The 25,057-nt window shown below is 35.1% G+C and overlaps 1 protein-coding gene across 4 annotated transcripts in view; it reads right to left on the reverse strand.

Moving 5' to 3' along the window:
• Nucleotides 1-25,057, reverse strand: part of ATAD2B (ATPase family AAA domain containing 2B) — a 120,831-nt gene that overhangs the window by 47,340 nt on the left and 48,434 nt on the right. For all 4 annotated transcript variants that reach the window (XM_070428758.1, XM_070428759.1, XM_070428757.1 and 1 more), the window contains exons 13-18: nucleotides 24,012-24,100; nucleotides 19,916-20,075; nucleotides 17,001-17,091; nucleotides 11,250-11,561; nucleotides 8,849-8,984; nucleotides 2,085-2,271 (exon numbers count right to left, since the gene is read on the reverse strand). In XM_070428758.1, coding sequence (XP_070284859.1) covers nucleotides 2,085-2,271; nucleotides 8,849-8,984; nucleotides 11,250-11,561; nucleotides 17,001-17,091; nucleotides 19,916-20,075; nucleotides 24,012-24,100 — 975 coding nt within the window. The remainder of the gene's footprint in view (nucleotides 1-2,084; nucleotides 2,272-8,848; nucleotides 8,985-11,249; nucleotides 11,562-17,000; nucleotides 17,092-19,915; nucleotides 20,076-24,011; nucleotides 24,101-25,057) is intronic.

The following is a 25,057-nucleotide window of genomic DNA, read 5'->3' on the forward strand; positions in this document are numbered from 1 at the left end:
ATGTGAGAATATACCATAACTTATTTTAGCCAGTCCACCATTAAAGAACATGCCATTTGTTTCTTTTGGTCTTATTTTGTTTGGCAATTTTACACAATGCTGTCATGAATATCCTTGTTCATTCAGCAGTGAATACTTACAGCTAATAGACCTTTATGGAAAATTCTTTAATGTAAATTTCCTGGGTCAAATGGTATATGTACTTGAAATTTTAAAAGACAGTGCCAAAGTACACTCCAAAATCGTTCAATAAATTTACATTTCTACTAACCATGTCTGAGTGTCCCACATCTCCAATGCTCGGTGTTATCAAGCTCTTTATATTTACAAACCTAACAGTTGTTTTAAAATGGTATCTCGTTGCTTTAACTTGCATATTTGCATATTTTTTCACTCATAAGTGAGGCTAAGAATCTTTTCAGATTTTTATTGGTTGCTTTTTCTATTTTTTTTTCTCCCTATAAATGGCATGCTCCAATTTTGCCAATTTTTATATTAGGCTGTTAATATTTCTTCTTACTAACATTAACATTTTTTTTTATGTTTAGGAAACTTGTCCTTGACATGCATGTTAAAAATATACCTACCAGATTATGTCTATTAATTTTATTTAAATAATTTTTTGGCCATGTGTAGTCAAATTTGTTCATATCTTTATGTTTTCTGGATTTTGCTCATTACTGAAAAATCATTTTCCCATACCCAAGATAATAAATATATGACCTTATGAATGCTCATAACAGTTCCACTGACAATCTAGAATTTGTTTTTGGGTTACAGAAAAAGGTAGGAAATCCAGTTTGTTTTGTTTTTTTCCTTCTCCCCTTATTGAACCAGCCAGTTTTCTAAGACCATTTATTAAATAATCCATCTATTCTATCTATTGATGTTAAATAGCATCATCATCAGATACTAAATTCTCATTACTATACAGGCATAAATGAATTCTCTCTTTTGTTCTATTACTTTATCTATCCCTACACGGGTACAAATTCTTTACTACTCTATTACATCTATTAGTTCTATTACATCTTTATTACTCTACTAAAGGCCAGGTGCACGAAATTCATGCACGGGGGTGGGGGTGGGGGGTCCCCCTCAACCCAGCCTGCACCCTCTCCAATCCAGGACCCCTTAGGGCATGTCCAACTGCCGGTTTAGGCCCGATCCTGGGGATAGGGCCTAAACCGGCAGTTGGATATCCCTCTGGCAATCCGGGACCGCTGGCTCCTAACCGCTCACCTGCCTGCCTGCCTGCCTGCCTGATCGTCCCTAACCACTCTGCCTGCCGGCCTTCTTGCCCCCAACTGCCCCCCTTGCCGGCCTGCTCACCCCCAACTGCCCCCCCCCACCTCCTGGCCTGATCACCCCTAACTGCCTCTGCCTCGGCCCCACCACCATGGCTTTGTCCAGAAGGTCTCCCAGAAGGTCTCCCGGTCTAATTAGCATATTACCCTTTTATTAGTATAGATTATTCAAACGTTCAATGAGCACTTCCTAAGCTGCACTGTGTCAGAGATACAGAAATGGTGAAGACACGATCCTTTGGCTAAAAAAACTTATTCCCCTAACCTCTAGTTATAACATGGCACTTATAATAAATTCATAGTTATATGTTAGAACCTCAAGAAATATAAGCAGTCTCACTAGAACTTTGTTTCACAACTTAGCAAATATAACGTAGTTGAAAATCAAATATCACGTTTCTAGATAAATGCTAAGTCTTGGCATCTCAAATTGGGTATCATTTCCCTTCCTATAAATACAGAGATAAGTCTAGAAAGGCTCTGAAACCATAGCTTTGAAAAGAGGGTCAGAAAAAGGCAAAAGAAACTCCCTTTCTACACCATTTCATTAAACTTTAATACAAGAAACAGAATATTAAAATTTCAGAAATGAAGTATCATTGTAAAAACAACAAACTCACTTTGAAAAATGTTACACATCAAAAGGATTCTCTACCTTAATATTATGTTAACAAATAAGCAACAAAAAGTTAATATTCATATTATTGTTCTTTGAAAAAATTTATCTATTAACACTACCAAGGAAGTTGCAACTGCTCTGACATGGCACAAACTTACCTGTGCACATGATTCTTCAGGTGTTTTGGCACTAACTGAATAAAGTGCTGGGAGATCTAGTCTGTGCACAGAGAATTTTTCTAGAGTGTGCAAAAGCGCTGGAGCAAGGTGAGAAGTTTGACCTGAGCCTCGTTCTCCAGACAGCAATAATCTTGGCCTATAAGAGGTTGGCTGATGATATGGTGACCTGCAATACATGTAAGACATAATAATTATTTTGAAACCATACACTCTGAAAATCAATATGAAATATTAGGCAATATATTTACATTAAAAGAATATAACTCCACATTAATAGAACTTCCCTATCTTTCTTATTTTTTAAGTAAAGTGAATCATTTTTCATTAATTAGTTTTAAAATGTTGATCTCTCTGACCATAATAACCAAGAGGTAAAAGTATAAAAACCACTTCTAAAAAAAGTAAAAATATATTAACTTGGAAAATGTTTCAGACACTATGTGTGATTTAGTTATCATCGATCCATGATCAAATGTTAAGAATCCCATTTCAATAAGGAGGTACATCTGAAAATTATCCAAAATATAGGACTTTTTAAAAAATGGTTAAAATGTTAAATTGTATGTATTTTAACCACAATTTTTAAAATGGGGGGAGGAGGGTAGGACTTTTTCATGGCAGCTAATTTTGTTTCTAGGCTAATACCCTCAAATATGACATCAAAAGCCCTACACTAGAGAAGGTAGGTTTACGAAAATATATTAATGAAATTCAAATAAATAAAACAAATTCATATACAATTACTATAGGTAATGAAGTAAATTCTAAGCAATGCAATAAGCAAATAAACAGAATCAATGGGAAGAAATAGAGAAAACACTGTTACTTGAAAAGGATGATTATGTACTAGAAAATCCAAGAGAATCATCTAATAATTGTCAGAATCTACCAGCAAAGTAATAAGACAAAAGATGGAAACAGAAAGGCAAAAAGATTTCCTAAATACCATCAAGAACCAATATAAAAAAAGAAATGAGATCCTATTTACAACTGCAAAACACAAATGGCAAAACAAACAATATTATAAGAAAAGTATGAAATGATATAGAATACATCATGAGTCTGATTTTATAAAGACGTCAATACATATATATATATATGTATGCATTTTATTTTATACATTTAAAAATTCAAATCAAAATCCCAAAAGAATTTGAGAGAGGGAGATTTAAAGCTTATTCACCACATTATCTGGAAAAAACAATCAATAAATTTTTGAAAAAAGATGTTAGGACCAATTTTACATTTAAACCTATTTTACTAACAAACACTTCATACAAATTTATCGTTTAACTTTCTTAACAATTCTGTGAAATACATAGTTTCCACCTATTAAACAGACGAAGAAACCAAGGTTCAGAGAGGTTAGGTATAAGATTGTATAACACAGTGGTGACGGATTTCAAATTCTCATTCAGGCCCATATAATCGCAAAGCCCAGGCTCCCAACCACTATATGTTAAGATATGCCCTACTTTTATACTGAAACATATTACAGAACAGAATAACAAAACAGAATGTAGAATATACCAAGAAAAAGTAACACAGATCAGTGGAAGGTAATACGCTACCCAGGAAACAAATCACAGTAACTGAAAGAATTTTACATAAGATAAAAGCATAAAAAAATGGAGCAGGGGTGAATTATAAAATAAATGTTTAAAATAAGGAGGATTCAGATCCTCATTACAAGGAATAAGTAAAATGAATGCTCACACAGAAACAAATAAGAACAATCAAAAGATACATGTATCTAATTCATACAAATTTTTAAACTTTTATAATTCAAAAATTACAACCTGAACCAAATGGCAAACAACCAAATAAGATCAAGAATTTGCCATTAACAAAAATGGTTCTCAATGCATAAAGAGGTGATGTGCATAGAGTTAATAAAGAATACTTTCATGAGCACAGAATATAAGCAGATCAAAAAAAGATGCAAATAGATAATATTTTTTAAATGTTCATTCATTTAACAATTGTAGAATGCTTCCTAAGCTGAATGTGTTGGCCCTACACATTCTAATGATGCCACTGTTATCACAGAACTCCTAACTGAATGGTACTTGGTGGAAAAGGGATATACATAAATTATTATAATACAGTGTGCTTAACAGGCAGCACTGTTTAAGACTCATAGAGAGACCCCAATTAAAGACTCATCGAAGGCTTTCCTGGAAAAGCGTTACTGAAGCACAAACCCAACAGACAGGAGGCAGAAAAGATGAATACCGAGAAATAAAAACAGGATGTGCAAAGGACCAGAGGCTAAAAAGGCCTTGGCCCTTTGAGCTAAAGAATACAGTTCATATAGCAGCTTCTTTTAAGGTTTTAGGGCAATGCAGGGGTAAAGGTACTGGGGGGTGGGGGGATTAGGGAAGGGAAGTGCAAAGGAGAAATGCTATGAAGGGTTTTGTAAACCATGTTATAAGTTTGGAATGTTCACTAAAGACAATGAGAAAGCATTAAGATGCTTAAGCAGGGGAAGTGACATAATCTCACACACGATTTTGGAAGGTAACTCTAGCCCAGTATGTCAGTATAGGAAAGGATTTTTATAAAGAAGGCAAAACAGGAGGAAATATGACCTGTTAGTGGTTTGCTATAATAACCCAAGCATGAGATCTTAATGACAGTCTAGACAAGAATACTGTTAGAGAGTGAGAAAGAACACCCTGAGATGAGACTTATTTAGTCAGGACATTGTCATTGACTAGATACAGAAGGAAAGAGGAGGAAGCTGAGAATGATATCCAATTCTAGTTGGACAACTGAACGAGTAGTAGCTCACAGGACTCAAAGGAAGAGAAGCAGGGACACAGTCCAGCATATACTAAAAGATCTATGGCACAGCCTGGAGGGGTAGCTCAGTTAGAGTGTCATCCCGATACAACAAGGCTGCAGGTTCAATCCTCAGCATACTATATACGAGAAACAACCAATGAATGCATAAATAAGTGAAACAACAATGTCTCTCTCTTTCCCCTTCCTTTCTCTCAAATCAATAAATAAAATTAAAATTAAATATCTATGGCACAAAAAAGGAAGATAGGTAGTTGGACAGGGTCTAAGGCTCAAGGGTGATCTAGCTTTGAGAAAGATGTAGTGGTTATTAACAGATGAAAAAATTATGAAAACATAAATAATGAAAAACAGTTTTTATTTGTTAAACAGATGAAGAAACCAAGGCTCAGAGAGTTGGAGTGGGAAAAAAGTACAATTTCCCAAAATTAAATTTGGCAAGTATGTCAAATAAATACCAAAATATATATGCAAAGATATCTGCAACTTATCTCACTCCCCAAAACTCCCTTACCTCTTAGTATTCTCTATATTTTTTCATAGTATTTATCTTCTAACATTTTATTTATCTATTACACTTATTGTTCTTTGTCTGTTTCCATCTAAAACGTAAGCTGAATGAGAGTAAGGATCATAGCCCATTTTGCTCACTGATATATTCTAGGTATCTAGGACAGCATGCGACACATGATGGGCACTTTGAATGAATGAATGATTCAAATAAACAAGATGTTATTTTCGTCTATTTGGTTGGCAAAGATTTAAAAAGACAAATTGTACTAGAATTGATAAGGCTATAGGGAAAATATTAGTGATAAAAATGAAATTGGTACTACCTTTCTGGAAGCAATTTAACAACTTGTATCATGTTTTCAAATATATATACCCTTTGACACAGCAATCACAGTTTTTAAAATTACGGTAAGTATTGAATCAGATGATAGTGGTACAAAGATGTATACCTAGAAATTTGACTACCATAGCACTACTTATAAAAGAGGAAAATTGGAAACTTCAATTTTTATCAGTAAGGTTATATAAACTAAGGAACAGCTAAAAAATAAAGTACTGTGCAGCTATTTTAAAAGAACAGCATTAAATACACTGACATGAAATAACATTCCCAACATAATGGATAAAACAGCAGGATATATTAAAAACCTTACAAGGAGGATATAGTTTATATAAGATATTATGTGGGTCTGTCTATATGCACAGGAAGGGTGGTCACCAAAACTAACAAATATTACCTTCAGATGCCTGGGCTTTAATTTTTACTTTCTTCTTTATGCTCTTCTTTATTACTTGAATTTTCTAGAGTATATCATCTTTCTAATTAGAAAAAACAAAGCTATTTTCATTTGGAAAACCTCAGAAAGCTGTGTTTCTCATCCCCTTATGGCAATATATTGTAAGAAAGTAAACTTATTTTCCACCATAAGGGTTCTCTACCGGATTGACAGACCTTAAATATCTTTACTTATATTTCATCTTAAATCTAAATTAAAGGTTTCAACACTGTTTTAGGAAACTATTCCAAGAAACAGAAACCCACAGCAATGCCCACGCTAATGTTACTGGAGACCAGGATTAAAGTCATGCTTTCTATATGTCCAGCACCTTTTTTTTATTGGTGTGGCACGCTAACACACATTGTTCAAACCAGAAGTCAAACCAATAAAAAACTAACCAAAAACACTGTGTAGCCCTTATTAAAGGCTTAAATTCTAACATGTATATTTCTTAGAAAGTATAAAAATATTATTGTCTAACCTACCCAGAAAAGCAATGCATTTTCCTATCTACATATTAAGCTCAGAAATCAATTTGGAAACTGCATAGTACCATAAGAGAAAGAATATGATTCCAGGAAACAAACAGTCCAGACCCTGGCTCTGCCACCCGCTAGCAGCATGATCATGGGCAATTAACTTAGTGTTTCAGTTTCATCATCTATAAAATGATACCACAAATTAGCTATATGATTATTGAAAGACCTATATGAATTATCACACATAAGGCCCCAAGCTTTATACATTTACCACACATCTTGTTTGCAATGAACATCAGATGCTAACTCCTATCCCTTCATACTCAAAAAAACAGCAAATGTCACTATTTCTCCTGCGAAGCCCTCCTGGACTTCCCAATGAAAGCTTCTTAGTTCTGCTTTCATAGCACCTCAGCCATATTGCAATGTTTGTCATCTCCAATAACAAGAACTTCTCCAGACTAAGAATGTTATACCTTAATCATACTTATGCCTTCAGCACCTAGTACAGTACCTGTCATACAGTAAACACATAAAAGCTGGCACAATGGGTGGAAAAGAAATAAATGAATAAAATTTATCAAAACATCTATAACAAAAAAAAGCTTATTCTAGGATATACAGCTGTCTCAGTATTAAAGTAAAATCAGAACTAGAAAAGCTTATGTAAAGGAAGCTAAAATTAAACCAATTTCAAAAAGGCTAAACTAGCCCTAGCTGGTTTGGCTCAGTGGTTAGAGTGTCGGGCTGTGGACTGAATGGTCCCGGGTTCAATTCCAGCCAAGAACGCATGCCCGGGTTGTGGGCTCAATCCTCAATGTGGGGCAGGCAGGAGGCAGCCGATTAATGATTCTCTCTCATCATTGATGTTACTATCTCTCTCTCCCTCTCCCTTCCTCTTTGAAATCAATAAAAATTATAAAAAAATTTCTCATCTCAGAATCTATTTCTGTATCACTTCACTGACAACAGAACTATCTTATAAAATTGGAACATATTATCTTTTGATAGTTTCTTAGCTCTGCTATCATGTATTTCAAATCCAAATAACTAAAATTGTCAAAACAATCTACACACACACACACACACACACACACACACACACACACAGGCTAGCTAGGTGGGAAGAGGAGGACTGTTTGGCTTTCCCTTAGCCATGAATAAAGTACATCTGTAAAATTACTGAAATAGTCTAAGAAAATTTCCCTGAGGGCATAAAAGTAATGACCCAGGAGTATAAGAAAAAAGTTTCTAATAAAAGAGCTTGCTATTAAAAGAAAAAAAGAGTAAATGAAAGTAATTTATTCTCATTTTTAAAAATGCAAAATAAGCAAGTTATCAATGCAAATAATTAAAATAACATTTTACCAAAATCTACATGGGAGAAACTTCAATTCAAGTTGAAGACTTAGATTTGTTCAAAATACGTCAAAAGGAAAATTACTTAAACGTAACATACAACCCAACATCTTCAAATAAAAGTGTGATTAGACTTACCTGACTGAAGCATTATGGTCCTTTAACTCTCATAATAATTATGTAAATGCAAGTGATGATGCTATTAGTATGTGAAACTACTTGGTCCCTTAATTTAAAATTAGATTAGCACTAATATTGTTTACCCATTAAAGTGCACAGCAAACGCTGCTTTAATATAGATAAAGGTGAATGTAAATAGAAATCTAAATTAGGAAAGTGTAAACTAATGGGATTTTGGAGAACTGAAAAGTTACTTGTTTAGTTACTGAGCAATTTCTAATTCAAAATCTTTTTAGTACCTTTAGAGTCCCTAAATTATCATCTGAAACTTATTGTAAATTAAAATATTCTAACCATGGTCAATAATTCACTTCTGTTCATTTTAGTTCAAATAAAAAGCAATAAAATTAGGGACATGAGTTGATTTTCTAAAGTTATCCCTTCCTTCCACCCTCGTTTAAATAAAAGTCACACAATTGGTTTAGAAAAAAATCTTTACAATTGACCAATAAACCAATTTATTACCACACACAAAAAAATATACACAGTAAGTGTTCCAGAACTGGTCCAAACAACAGAAAGTCAAAGTCCTCAAGGTTATAACCATAAGTAAAAATATACCATAATTCTAACCATAAAGTAGTAAAAATCATGCTGAATGGAAAGAAATGTGATTTACATTACTTACATTGTAAAATGAAGGTAGGATTTATGTACAGCAGCAGCTGATGACTGTTTCTTTGGTGATCCTGAGTGACAACTGGTCTCAAAAATTGATAAAGCATTTTCATCTTCTCTATCATCTAAAACTAGAGTATCTATATCTGTTCAAAAACAAACAAAAAACAAATCACAAAGATTGAGGCTTATCATGTCATTTAATATTAATGCTCTACAAAAGCTAAGAAAAATTGGTTTAAAAATCAAATGAACCAGAAGCATGGAGACATGGAACAGACTGACATCCTCAATCTTTGGGAGGACCAGAAAACATAAATCAAAGAACTTATATACTTATTGGAGGCCCAGTGCACAAAATTCGTGCACAGGTAGGGTCCCTAGCGGCTGCCAGCTGCCGGTTGCTGGCTGCCGGCTGCTGGCTGCTGGCTGCCGGCCAGGGCCTCCCTTCCCCAGCTGCTGGCCATTGGCTGGGGCCTCCCTTCCCCGGCTGCCGGCTGCCAGCCAGGGCCTTCCTTTGTTCCACGCCACCCCCTGATGGTCAGCACACGTCATCAAACTCCCGGTCAGTCGAACTCACAAGGGGACACTCTGCATATTAGGCTTTTATATATATAGATATGCATAGGCCATGGACATGGGCAATAGGGGAGTGAAGACCTGGGAGAGGGGGAGAAAGGTTTGGGAGGAGGGGGAAATGGGAAGTATCTACAATACTATCAATAATAAAAAAATATATTTAAAAATATCAAATGACATTAGTAAGTTATCAAATAATACAGATTGAGCAGGCAAATTGACAAACTGCACTGTTTTGAATAATTTATAAGTGAAAGAATGTAATTCTTTCACCTTTACAGACTACTTAAGTGTTGTAAGATATAATTTGGGAGACTTCAATGACTACAAGAAGACTGAGAAGAAATGGCACTCGCATAAAATACCCATCCTATTTACTAAAAATCTCTAAGTTAATTTTTTTTTAATTGTTTAAAGCAGCAGTTGCCAACTGGTGGTCCATGAGGTCCAAAAGGTTGGCGACCACTGGTTTAAAGTATTACAAATACTCTTCAAAGTTCATCGGCCTTCCTCTGATTAGCTCATGAACTTAAAGTTTTCCTGTAAATGAATAGGAAAGGTAGCTTTCTGTTTTTGAAGGTAGCTAATTTCAGCATGAGGAAACACTCTCAGGTCCAAACTACAATCTTGAGGCTAAAATCCAAGATCTTTTATAACCTGACTAGAGGCCCGGTGCACAAAATTTGTGCAAACGGGGAGGTTGTGTTCCCCTCAGCCCAGCCAGCACCCTCTCCACTCCGGGATCCCTCTCATAATCCGGGACCACTGGCTCCTAACTGCTCACCTGCCTGCCTGCCTGGTCACCCCCAACTGTCCCCCCTGCCAGCCTGGTTGCCCCTCACTGCCCCCCTCTGTCGGCCTGGTCGCCTCTCGCTGCCCCCGCCCTGCCAGCCTGGTCACCCCCAACTCCTCCCCCACGCAGCCTGCTGTTCGGTCATTTGGTTGCCCCTCACTAACCCCCCTGCGGCCTGATTGCCCACCACAGCCTGCTGCTCAGTCGTTTGGTCGCCCCTCTCTAACCCCCCTGCTGGCTTGGTCGCCCCCAACTGCCCCCCCCTGCAAGCCTGGTCGCCGCATGCAGCCTGCTGCTCAGTCATTTGGTCACCCCTCACTAAACTCCCTGCCGGTCTGGTCGCCCCATGTAGCCTGTTCGGTCATCCGTTCGGTTGCGATGGTCACTTAGGCTTTTATTATTATGGATTCTAGTGTACTTCCTCACTAAATATTTATACTTCATTAGTACAGCAAACCAGACTGCCCTGCCAATAAAAACAAGTGATGAGTAGAATCCAGAGGGGCTTTACAGTACCATAATGAAGAGCATGGGTTCTGGAGTCAGGGTCCCTGGGTTTGAGTAAGCCTTAGAACTTACTGAGTGACCCTATATAAGTGAATACCTTCCTCAATCTCCCAGTTTCCTCATTTATAAAATAAGAGTACCTACCCCACAGGATTGTTATGAGAATTAATAAACAACAATTTATGTAAGGGCTTTATAATAATAAAATAATTGTAAGCCATTATTATTATAGTCAACTTCTCAAAAGACCATAACACTCCTACATTAAGACAATCAGAATGTCCCAAGAGCAAATAAACAAACATTCACGTGTGTATTTTTAATACAAATTCACTAGTCAACTACTATATGCTAGGCAGCATGCCAGGCCAGGAATACACAGTTGTGATAAAAAAAAAGGTATATTTTCTATATTCATGGCAAATATAAAAGAGTAACACATAAATAAATAAGCTTATGAGGAAATTCAAAATTTATTTATTTATGCCTGTACTTGTTTCATTTTAACAATACGAAAAAATAATTATAGTACCTTCTTTCTTGTCACTCTGGCTAATTTCAGCATGAGGAAACACTTTTTGCAAGACTGCCAGGATATTGTTGAAGCTTCTTTCTAGCAGTGGCCTTATGATGGGGGATAGTGCATGTCCCGAAGACATGACAGCACGCTGGGAAGCAGGCACAATATTCTGCATTGCATGATAAAAATCTTGAGCGCTGAGCACTATTGAGGAAACATCTAGCTGCAGTTTATGGCTGCTGGCATAGATCTGAGGGTAACGCCTCCGTAGAGCAATCAGGGCAGCTTCAGTGCACAGGGCCTTGATATCAGCTCCACAATACCCTAATGCACAAAAGGAAAGGACAACAAAGGTAAGTTCATTCTTCTAAGGCCAACTATGTTTTACAAATATACACATCTTTACCTAAGGAAATAATACAAAAATCAATAATTATTTGTAATTTTATCAGAAAAATGAAAGTTGACCATTTAAAATCACCTAATAAAATTGTTTATTCATTAAGACTAAAATGTTTTGAATATTAACAAACACATGAACTAATAATATTAAAATAAGTCATGTATTTTGTGCCAATACCACAGATGATAATGTACAATTTTTCTTCAAAAGAGGTTTTAAAAGAATAATAGTTTCATCTCAATCCTTCATCAATATTCCCAATCATTAGTTTAGTCTTTATGACATTACAGTTACCTATCAATTTTTTCAATATTACTAATTTCCAAACACATATAATGGAGTAATAAAAACTAGCACATAAGCAGAAACTTCAAAATCAGAGCTATTCTACTACCAACTCTGAGTGCAACTGACAAGCAAGTTGATATCTAATTACCCAAAAAATTATATTTTAAAGTTGTGATCATCTCTGATAGCTCCAAAACATTAAAGAGAATAAAAATTCATTAATTTTTCACATTAACTTCACGTGTTATATATTACCTTTTTTTAGCTTAAAATGACTGATGATCTAGTTCTAAGGAATATACCAACAAGGGTATTATCCATTACCCATATTTTAATGATTATAATAGTTAAACAACAGATCAAGCCCCCGATGCTTTTAAGTCATTTCATTCATTTAAGCAACAAATACAAAAATACACTATTTATTAGGTTAGGGTTAGGGTTAGGAAGAAAACTCAAACTAACCATGTTGTTTTTTATATTAGCAATTAAACTAGGATTTGGCCACCTTTATCAATTACACCAGCAGGGGGAACCACTTGACCTAGTTATAGAACATTAGTCTCTAAGCTCTTCAAAGAGTGGTATCAGGTTTATTTATCTTTTTATACCTCACAATGGTCTCACTGAACACTTAAATACTGAAACAAAAATGGTGATTAGACAGGAAAATCACCAATGAGGAGAGAAGAAATGGCCCTAGACTAACTGGTAGGAAAAAATACATTAAAGGATAAACCCATATAAATCAAACTGCAAGTGATTCACATATCTATAATGAACTATATCCCTATTATGAGTAGAGCAAATAATTCTATTAATTAAGTCTTACAAATAACAGGGGGGGGGGGGGTCCTCTTAACCCTGCTCTCTTTTTTCCACAGCACTCACCACCGAATCATTTACCTACTATCTTTATTTCTGCCTTCCCCAACTGGAATGTGAGCTCTGTGAGAGCAGGGGTAATTGTTTTGATCACTAAGGATTCTCAAATACAGAGAATGATGCCTGGCCTGGCATTCAGTAGATATCCTATAATATCTCTTGAGTAAAAGAATGAATAAAAAGAGAAAAAGAGTTAACTCCAGGGTTATATGTAGTTTGGGAAGGTAAAACTGTTAGGTTACTATGTACTACCATAAGAAGTGGATTTACTGAGTTTTTCTTTTTTTTTTTTTTTAAGAAATCTAAACAATTTTATTATTAAAGCAACTTAATAATTTCAATAAAAGTTATGAAAAAAAATAGAAAGTATTGCATTCCTAAAGAAACATTTACACAGAGTTAGGGGGAAACTTAATATGACCTGTGAGAATTTAATTCAGAAAACTATAAGCAGATTAAGGATTAACACTGTCCCATGACAGCAATCAATCTCCCAAATAATTCTGCAGAATATCAAAATTTACCATTACTCTCTCATTTTATTTTCTATTTCTCAGTGGATAAAAAAGTATCATTTCCTGTGCCATACATATCTGTTAAATTAGTTCAACAAAATAACTGTAAAACATCAGCTCATAAATTCTTAATGAAATAATCCATTTCAGAGGAAGTAAAGAATAAACTACCATCTTCAAACAATATAAACAACCACTTTTATTTTTCTCCTTCAAATGTATATAAAGAGGGAAGGAGGGAGGGGGAACTGGATAAAAGGGGAAGAGAGTAGTCAAAGAACATATATACATAGCCATGGACACAGACAACAGCGTGAAGGCCAGTGGAGGGATGCCAGGGGCTGGGTGGAGGTAGGCAAAGGGGGGAAGGGAGGGAGAATGGGAGACCATCTGTAATAGTATCAACAATAATTTTTAAAGTATATACACAGTTAGTGAACATACTATATATGATCCTAATTTTGAGTGCAAAACCTAAGCTAAAAAAGAACAAAAACCTCAGGAAAAATGCAAAATAAAAAACCACTAAAAGGTATTTTATGCAGTAAATGTTGCCCATAACATTTGTTTGACATAATAATGTTAATAATTTATATAATAGCAATATAATGTTCATTTTCTTAATTTATTAAAGGTAAGTTAAAAGCTTATCAATAATAATAGATTCCATTTAAGTAAGTAAACTTTAGATTATAAAAAATAGGATTTATCTTCTTTACATTTGCTTATGAATGAGAATTATTATTTATCTGAGGTGCTCAACCTTGACTACTCATCTGAATAAACAATGAAACTGAAACAAAAACAGATTCCTAATGAACAGTAAATCAGAAGCTCTTGTGGTTTAATATTATAAACGTATATTTTCAGAAAGCTTTACAAGTGATTTTTACATACAAAAATATTAAGAATTGAATAATATATTTCCTTTTCTCATGGACACAGACAATAGGGTGGTGAAGGCCTAGGGTGGAGGTGGGAGGGGGGCTAGAAGAGTCAATGGGGGAGAAGGGACATATGTAATACTTTCAACAATAAAGATTTAAATATATATATATATATATATATATATATGCACATATATATATATACACACACACACACACATTTTTTTTTTCCTTTATGAGACTCTCAAACAGAATTAAAAGTACATCAAAACTATGGCTAAATAAATTATATTTGGGTGACCACAATTAAGAGCATATTTTTTCACTTAAGAGCCCTACTTTAGAAAAATAGATGATATAATCATTCTAAACATACTGACTATATACTAAGCCTTTTGAAAGTTAAAAGTTGATGTTAAGGGGAAAAAAACAACATTCTTTTTCATATGAATTCCATAAGCATACTAATTCCACCATTACAATTATAATGCTCTGAAGAACCCAAATATCTAGATATCAAAGAAAAAGCATTTTTTAATACTGGTATTAAGATGGAAATTTGTCTGAAACACTGAAAATAGAAGCTACTCAAAGAGGTTATAGACTAGAAATAGGCAATAATAAATTTTAATTTATTTTTTAAGTAAAACATCAAACATAATGAAGGCTCACAAGATAGATGCCTCAATAATACATTTTCATTGTTTTGGCCCTCTTAGTAAAAATAAATAGAGAAATATGATTAGGTTTAAGCTCTTCATTAACCTTAAGCTCCTACTATTTGTGTACATGTCTGCATAACAAAATTATTTGAGCACTACTAAAAAAATTCATACCTATTATGCATGCAAACACCTCCAAGTGCTTGGGAATTTATTTCAAGGTAAAAGTTACCAAATCCATAACCTCTAACAAGAGGTCAGCTATTTTTGCAGTTGTTCATCAAGACTATACAGTCTTTGTTAAGCATGAACTGAACTCATACATGTTAAAACACGTTTGGGGCACATAAAATGATAAATTCATAATGAATTTAAAAATTATTACTATTTCATTCCTGTTTGAGACCTGCATTTGATTTTTTTAATATGAACTGGTTTCACATTAAAATGTCACAACCAAAATCATAATAAAAAATTATAAAGGACTTATATGTCTTTCTCCAAAAAGAAAATTATGTGTATATATAAGCAGATTCTAAACCACCACCACCCCAAAGAAGGCAAGAGAAGTTTTTCAGTCCTATAAGAAATTATGTTTTAAAAATTTTTTAACTTAAGAAACTAAAAGTTAAAATAAATCACTTGAAAAAATATGTAGTGGGTCTTTAGAAATGAAAAAGGAAACAAGATTCTAACATTTAGGATGAAGAATTAGAGTATATAATGTTATTTCACATGGTAGATAGGGTAATAGAAAATAATTTAAAAAGTACCTATGTTTTAGGGAGTTTCCAAAATTTTTTGAAGACTTCTTATTTCAGTTAAGAGTCGTTCTGTGACAAATTCACAGAAGAAACTATAAAAAATCCCCAGTCTAACCTGTACTCTAATACAATATCATAAAAATAGCAGGATATAAGAGGGGTGAAATTTCAAAATGGGAAAAGACTGGATTCTGCACCAAATACCACCCTCTCCCATAAAGCAGCACAGGGCTTTGCGAAGGTCAAGCTAAATGTACATGAAATGGGTTTGGCGCATGCTCTCTGATACCAGGCAAAGCTTAAACTGGAGTAGTGCTGGAGAGATTTACGTTTTCTCCTCACCAGAAGATGTCGAGGTCTTTGAGGTTCAAAAGCTGAGAGATGCTGCTTCGGAGATGGAGGTCCCTGTGGATGAAGAGGATAATTCGGATGTAGCTAACTGAATGGACTAATGTTCTATTTAAGTTTTAATTATTTGATGGTGGATCACAATGATTTTTTTTAAACTAAATTGTTCTTTTTGGTTTGGGTAACTTTAAAGTTTTCCCAAGTAAGCTGTTGATTGTTAGTGGACTTATTTGGGGGATTTCTACATAATGCTTGAAAAGTTCATGGAGAGAGATCTTTTAATTTAGATTTTTTAGGAAATCAAAGGAAAGTTGACAAAAGATGGGAAAAAAATAAAGGAAAAATAGCTATGTGTATACTTGACTGCTTAAATATGTACTCATTTTTATTTCAGACCTGATTAGAGTCAAAACCCCTGAATTCCATCTCCTATGTATGGTCATGTATGTACATAAAATACTCTGACCACATCCTTTTAGGACAGTAGTGTCATTCACTCTGTGGGAGATCTTCCATTCTGTGAATGACAACATTAAATTGGAAAGTTTTGTATTTGGGGAAATACTAGCAGATGCCATCTGTATGTTCTTTGAAGACTCCTCTCACTCAACTTCATGAAGATGAGTCCATCAAGTAATCTGCAAAGTGAAAGACTACACAGTCCTGCCTTTGTCTTTCTGCCAAGTTTACACTTACTTTTCTTAGTAAAATTTCTGGAAGGGGACAATTCCTAAAAGGAAACACTGTAATAACATTATAGAAACCCAGCACTCAATGAAAGGAATATTACTACTGAGCTTTGTTAGTCAATCACCTAATGGCAGTTAAAATCCTAATTTACAAGTGTTCAAATTGCAAGTGCAATATTTGAAATAAATTTTTGCATTTAAAGGTAGAGCCATATATTGCACAAAGACATAACTATACTCATTCATATTCCAAATATAAGGGTAAAGGAATACTGAGCAGAATAAACAATGATAATCAAAGAATTCAAATAGTAGCACTCACCAACACATTTTTCAGCCAATTCACCTAAAAAAGCATCTGACAATTTTGGATTCCAATCCCTGGTATGAATCTGTAATATGTGTTTTCTTGCCTACAAAGAAAAACATAGGTAAATAAAATATATCAACCCCTCAAATGCATTTGCTGGAAGAAATTTATGGGCTAACCATACCCCAGAAAAGTAAATGTTTATTTTTAAAGAATTTAAACACGTTGGCATACGCATCAACTCTGATTCCCATAATAACCCTGCAGCGTGGGCAGTGAGATCTTGTCTCTATTTCACACACTAAGACATTTAATATTCAGAGAGGTGAGGGAACGTGACTAGTGGCACATATAATTACGTGACTTAGGACTAGATTTCAAAACTAAATTTCACTTTTCTGCCACATCATTTTTATCATTTGAAAATATATGAACAAGAAACTTAATGTTATAATAATCATAACTTTTAGACAAACTTTAGATTTCATAGAACCTTTGTTTCTATCATAATTATAAAGTACTATGCCTAACAATGAGCTAAATGATAAGTAATTTAAAATTTTTTAAAAGTTTGAAGTCAGCCCTGGCTTCTCTGGCTTAATTGGTTGGAGCATCATCCCTGGGTTTGATTCCCAGTCAGGGTAAAGACCCAGGTTGCGGGTTTGAGGGCACATACAAGAATCAACCAATGAATGCATAAATAAGTGGAACAACAAACTAATGTTTCTCTCCCTTCCTCTCTCTCTAAAATAAATAAATATATAAATAATTATTAAACAGGACAGCTAATTTTCTGTCATCATCTGATTTAACATAGCAACACTGTTAAATCACACCCTCCTCATTGATGCACTTTCTTCACTTGGCTTCCAGAATCCCACTCTCCTCTTTTCCTCTGACCTTACTGACTGCTCCTTAAGACAAAGGACTTGGTGCTCTCATCTAGTCTCATAACCTTAAATATTATCTAAGGAAAAAAGGTGAACAGCCAGTCCAGGTCTTTTCCACAGACTCAAACCAGAAAAGTAGACTCAGGTTTAGGTCTCACAGCACAGTTTCCTTAAAATATAGTTTCAATTAATGTGGAAAACTATGTTCAAGATCCATGCTGTACAATACAGTAAGCCACTAGCTATATGATGCTATTTTATTTAAATTTTTTAATTAAATAAAATTTAAAATTCAGTTCCTTAGCTACACTAATGACATTTCAAATGCCCAACAGCTACATGTGCCTAGTGGCTATCATACTGGACATTGCTCAATGGACAGTGTAATTAAAGAACATTTCCATTATTGCAGATAATTGAATTGGACAATGCTGTTCTGTACCTTGTTTATTATTAAATCTCTTAATTGTGAAGACTGTGATTGGCATAGAAACTCTGAGGCCTTCATGACTAGGAAAAAATAGAAGACGATTGAGAAATCAAGGTAATGGCTTTCCTGTGCTGAAATGAATACTGGCTGTGTCTCCTAGAACTAAGCATATTTCCCATATACTGGTAAGAGCCTAAAAGATATGCTTGGACTGTTGTAAGATATACAAGATAGCTGAGGTTCCCCATGCTGAAGTAGACTGCACCCACTTCAGCTTTGTCTCCTACAACTAAGCAAACTTCTGTACACTGGCACCGTCTTGGAAGTTGCACTTGGATAATGAAAATGTTACTGTATGTGCTGTTTCCTACTCTGACAAAGTTACGTAAACCCGAGTGGGATTCTGGTACCAAATTAAAGCCTATGAATTGGGTTGTCAGTTCAAAAATGAGACAGCTTCTAGTGGCTGTGCAAATTGACGTCAAATTGAGGTATTAACTGCTCTATACAGTGGAGCCATTGCCTTAATTTCCCTGGATCAGGGGTGGGGAACGTCCAGCTCGCAGGCTGTGTAAGGCCCACAAAATCATTTGTTTGGCCCTGCCAAGGCATTAGGGGTGAGTTAATTAAGATGATAATTTTGTATGGCCTGTGAAAGATGTCACAAATATCCAAATGGCCCTTGCAGAAAAATGGTTCCCCACCCCGGCCCTATAGTCTTCTAAACTGTCCTAGCAACTAAGTCTTGCATATCTATGTATATAAGCCAAGCATTTTATATAGAATTCTGAAATCAAAGCCATATAACAATGTGTGTATCTACATATATTCATATGCAGTATCTTCTCTGCTTTCCTTAGTTTACATTTGTATGGCTATATGTTGTAAATATTTCCATTAGACTTATTTGAAATATTAAATTACATGGGAAGCATTGTCAAATATAGTATCTTCTCTTCATTCATCTCTCCCTCTCAAACTTAAGTTCCCAGTGAAGAAACAGTTGATGATTAAACTGGTCAAACCAAAACTAACAATAAAATTTTCAAGTAGAATTAGGAAAAAAGAACTTTGTATAATACATAACATTTTACATATTTAATGATTATACACTACCTTGTTTTAATTACACATTCTTTTAGAAACTACACTATAATGAATAACATATGCTGCTTTTAATTAAATATGATGGTATGGTCATTTCTATGAAAATTTGTATTTTGGGCACTTATTCATAAACCCACCAATACACTACAAATGTTATTTTTATGGGAACCAAGCTACTTTGACTAACTAGAGACATATAACCTACCATACAAGATAATTACTCCAATCTGGAGAACTAAAAGAAAAGAGTAAGCATCTACAGTAACTTAATCAAGGGTTTTCCTCTTACTTCTTAAAAAGCATAAACTTTCTAATAACTGTTAATAGAAAAGACTAAATTATTTAATAACTACAAGGTTTTTATATAGAATTAACTCTGATACCCCAGAAGCACATAATTTTAAAAATGAAAACTCATAAAATACCACTCTCAAATTGCATATATGTTGCATAATTAAATCAAAAATAAATCTTAATAGATCAAAACCAGAAACTCTTACCTTTTGATCAGGCAAGTTGAAAAGGAATTCTCTGTCAAAACGACCAGGTCTCCTGAGAGCAGGATCTATAGAATCAAGTCTATTTGTAGCACCAATAACAACAATTTCACCCCTATTGTCTAATCCATCCATAAGAGCAAGGAGGGTTGACACTATGGAGCTGTAACAAAATTTTTAGATAAAAAAATTGAAAGAAAAGTTGTAAAAATTGCTTTTTATACTAACTTGTATCAATCTTAAAATGCAAATAAAATTAAAGCATGATTATCTTAATGCAAGATCAAGTAATATACATAAATCATTTTCAAAAGTACTCAAACATTAATAGACACCAAAAACACAGCAACAAAGCCTGGCCCAAATGGCTCAGTGGTTGAGTGTCTACCTATGACCCAGGAGGTCATAGTTCAATGCCCAGTCAGGGCACATATCCAGGTTGCAGGCTCAATCCCCAGTGAGGGGCATGTAGGAGGCAGCCGATCCATGATTCTCTCTCATCACTGATGTTTCTATCTCTCTTTCCCTCTCACTTCCTCTCTGAAATCAATAAAAAATATATTTTAAAAATAACAAAACACAGCAACAACAAAAAAACATAAAAATGGCCTACATCAAAATTAAAAGTTTTTCTGCCTTTAACTATCAAGAAAGTTAAAAGGCAACCTAAAGAACAAGAGAGAAAATATTTACAAATTATATATTTAATAAGGGTTTAGGATCCAGAATACATAAAAACAATTATAACTCAACAACAAAAAAAAGGTAACCTAATTTAAAAATAGTCTAAAGATGTAAATAGACATTTCTTCACACAAAATATACAAAGGGCCCATCATTAGTCATTAGCAATATCCATATCAAAACCAAATGAGGTAGCAACCCTGGCTGGGTAGCTCAGTTGGTTAGAGCATCATCCCTATACACAATGGTTGCAGGTTTGATCCCAGTCACAGGTTTGATTCTGGTCAGGGCACATACAAGAAGCAACCAATGAATGAATAAATAAGTGAAACAACAAATCGGTGTTTCTCTCCCTCCCTTTTTCCTTCCCTCCCTGCTTCACTTGTGAAACATGCCTCTTTGGAAAATAGCCTGACAGTTCCTTCAACTATTAAACATAGAGTTACCATATGACTCAACAATGTCCACACAAAAAAATGTTCATAGTAGCTTTATTCATAACAGCCAAAAAGTCGAAGCAGCTCAACGTCCATCAGGATAAATGGACAAATAAAATGTGGCATATCCATACAACAGATTATTTGTCAATAAAAATAAATGAAGTACTGATAGATGCGACAACATGGATGAACCTTGAAAACACTGTAGCTAAATGGGAAAAAAAGCTATAAAAGTCCACATATTGTATGATTCCATTTATATGAAAAGTCTAAAATGGGCATATCTATAGCAACTCAAAGTATGTTAGTAATTGCCTAGGACTTGGTGGGGGACAAGGGGGAAGTTGGAGAGTGATGGCTAAAAGATATAAGGATTCTTTCTGGGAAGATGAAAATATTCAATAATTGGTTGTGGTAATGGTTACACAACTCTGTAAATACACTGGAAGCCACTGAATCATATAGTTTAAATGAATAGACTGTACATGTGAACATAACTGAATCATACGGTTTAAATGAGTGAACTGTATGTTTATCTCAATAAAGCTGTTTCTGAAAAAAAAAAGAATTAAGAAATATATCAGCCGAACCGGTTTGGCTCAGTGGATAGAGCGTCGGCCTGTGGACTCAAGGGTCCCAGGTTCGATTCCGGTCAAGGGCATGTACCTTGGTTGCGGGCACATCCCCAGTGGGGGGCGTGCAGGAGGCAGCTGATCGATCTCTCTCATCGATGTTTCTAACTCTCTGTCCCTCTCCCTTCTTCTCTGTGAAAAATCAATAAAATATTTTTAAAAAAAAAGAAATATATCAGTCTTTTAATAGCAATATTGGGTAGGGCTAATGTCTGCCAATTTATATTATGTTTAGAGTTCCTACAGAATTACATTTGCATTATTGTAATTTTAAACATTTTCTTTAAAATGGCTATCATTTTTACTAAGTTCAAGTCAAAATTATTTTAGATTTTTAAACTACGATTTAAACATTACTACACAGAAATGTTTCATGTCCAATTATAAGATAAACCATAGTTCTAGTAACAATGGCCTTCTTAGTGTTTTCCAACTGCTCTCACTTCTTACTGCCAACACCTGTGTGAAATAACTTTTCCAACAGGCTCAACATGTTAAAGAAATCATTCTTGCTCCTAAATAAACTGTTCCACTGTTTCCCAAATCTATAAATGAGAACAAAATGCTAGAGACCCAATATACATGAATACGGGAGATCTGTGCTTATTTTTATCTATTGAATAACTGAATCTATATGACATAAATGCCTCACTCAAGATATAAGGGGTGAGAAATAAGCATCCTTAAGTATAAGTTCATATTTAATCTCAAACTTTTCCTTAGTATATTCCAATCACTGGGAACATTTCAAATGTTTGTTAGATTTTTTTTTTTTAAGATTTTTTTATTGATTTTTAGAGAAAGAGGAGGAGAAAGGGTCAGAAAGAAACCTCGACGTGAGGGCAGTATGTCAATCAGCTGCCTCCTGCATGCCCCTTACTGGGGATCAAGCCTACAACCCAGGCATGTGCCCTGCCCAGGAATGAAGCAGCAACTTTTCCATGTACGGGATGATGCCCAACCAACTAAGCCACACTGGCCAGGTCTGTTTTTAGAATATATCAACATTTTTAAGTGTTTTGTACAAGGATTATCAGAAGACAAAGTTTTAAACATCATCAAAAACAGAATTACACCCTACCTTAAATTCTACCAAAAGTTATCTTTAGTTTAAAAATTTTAATTACTAGCTCCTGGATCAAAATTCTCTAGTAATCCCTATTATGTTTAAAATAAAGTCTAAATGACTTAAATACTATATTTGAGGTCTACTTGCCTGCACTAACCCTTTCTTCCACATTATCTTCTAAAAGCATTTGTATCATTTTTCAAATATGGACTTAAAAATCCAACTGGAATTGTTTTATAAAGTGTAAAGAAGAATCAGTTTTATTTTTTCACCAAGTAGATACCCAATTTTCCTAGCATTATTTATTGAAAATGCCATTCTTTCCCAAGAGCACTGAACTGCCTGTTTTATTATATACATACTAGGAGCCCAGCACGCAAAATCACACAGCGCTGCCCACCCTCCAGTCTCCTCGGGCTGGTCCCGCCTTCTTCCGGCGCCTCCCCACTTCTGCCTCATCTTGCTTCCGCCCCGTCATGGCGCTGAAGGAGAGCATGGAAGCCTCTGCCTGCTGCACTGTGCTCCTTCCCCTGGTAGGAGGGCAGCAGGGCGCTCTAAGTGCGAGCGGTGGGTGACAAAGGACTGGTGAGGGGGGCGCTACGGGCTCTCACCCCCACGGTCCCCCGCACGGGATGGTCCTGCCTCCTCCGGGCGCCTCCCCGCTTCCACCCTATCTCCAGAGCAATGGCCTGCAGTGCACACAGGCAGCCTCCTGCTGATAGGCGTTAATAAAGAACTAATATGCTAATGGTCTGGTCGTGACATGTTAAGGCATCCCGGCTCATTTGCTTATTACCTCTTTATATATATAGATTTAATTTAAATACATTTTTTATTGATTTTCGAGAGAGAGGGAGAAACATTGATGTGAAAAAGAAACATCAATCGGCTGCATACCCCCTATTTAGGATCAAGCCCACAACCTGGGCATGTGCCCTGAATGGGAATTGAAAGGGCAACCTTTTGGTGCACAGGACGACATTCAACCAACTCAGCCACAACTCTGCTCTTGTAGTGCAGAAGCAGCCATATATAATGGAAAAAGGAATACATACAGCTGTGTTCCAATAAAACATAACTTACAAAAACAGGCAGGAGGCTAGATTTGCCCCACAGGTCATGCGTGGTTTGCTGACCCCTGTGCTAACTGAAAAAGATCTTCCTTAAGGACACAGATGACGTTATAAGCCTCATAGCACTCATCCAAGGGCTAAGGCTAGATACTGTGTCAGTGAGTGAAAAGAATCTAACATAATCAGATTAGAAAAAATTACCTGTGAATCTGATCTTGTCTGCTAGAGCGAACTGGAGCTAATCCATCTATTTCATCAAAAAATATTATAGAAGGTCTCATCAAATATGCCTAGTATAAAAAGAAAAAAGTTATTTATTGTATTACTGTCCATTTTTTATAATTACTGTGTTTTCTTAATAGCTATTATAAGCAAATGATACAACATACATCAGGTAAGAAAGATTACATAAGTAAAAAGAAAATCTCCTTTACCCCCCTTTCCTTTTCACTTATGTAATCTCCTACTCCCAGTAGGCATCTACTGTTTTCAGTTTTATTCTTCAATATGTATTATTTATTCATATACACAACAAAAGTCTTTTTAAACATACTATTTTTGTTTTATTTCATACATTTAAGTCACTGAACGTCAGCATTTCCAAGTTAATTCTTCCCTCATCCACCAGTGTTATTTTATATTTACATATTTCAATTATTATTAAACTAGAGGCCTAGTATACGAAATTCATGCACTGGTAGGGTCCCTAGTGGCTGCTGCCGCAGGCCAAGGCCTCCCTCCCTTCCCCCGGCCCCACCCCTTGGTCAAACTCCTGGACGCACTCCCAGTAGAGGGGACAATTTGCATACTACGCTTCTATTATATAGGACTCTCTTAAAAGCACACAGGCTGCAAATGTTTGACTTCCCAATAAATACTGAGCACCATGAAGGTAAGAATTTTTCTATATTCCCCTTTCTAGATCCATTATCTAAACACAGCAGTTTTTAATACTAATGTAATATTTGAAGTGTTTTACTAATTACAAAGAACTTTGACACACAACTCAATGGGCATTCAATTAATGCTTATTGAAAGCATTGTTTTTATTTCATGTGAATTTCCTTAGACACAATGAAATATAAGTTGTATTGCCAAATATGAATGACTTCATTCACTAGCTCAAACAATCCAAAGTGAATTTACAGGAGGACTTTTTTTACAAGTATTAGAAAATAATATTTTTAAGTACTTATTATACTGTATATATATATATCCCACGTTCAAAGGCTGTTAAATCGCGTTGT

Source organism: Myotis yumanensis, unplaced genomic scaffold (genome assembly GCF_028538775.1).
Source record: "Myotis yumanensis isolate MYYU_CA2020_CCGP unplaced genomic scaffold, mMyoYum1.0.hap1 SCAF_11, whole genome shotgun sequence".
NCBI classification, from domain to species: Eukaryota; Metazoa; Chordata; class Mammalia; order Chiroptera; family Vespertilionidae; genus Myotis; species Myotis yumanensis.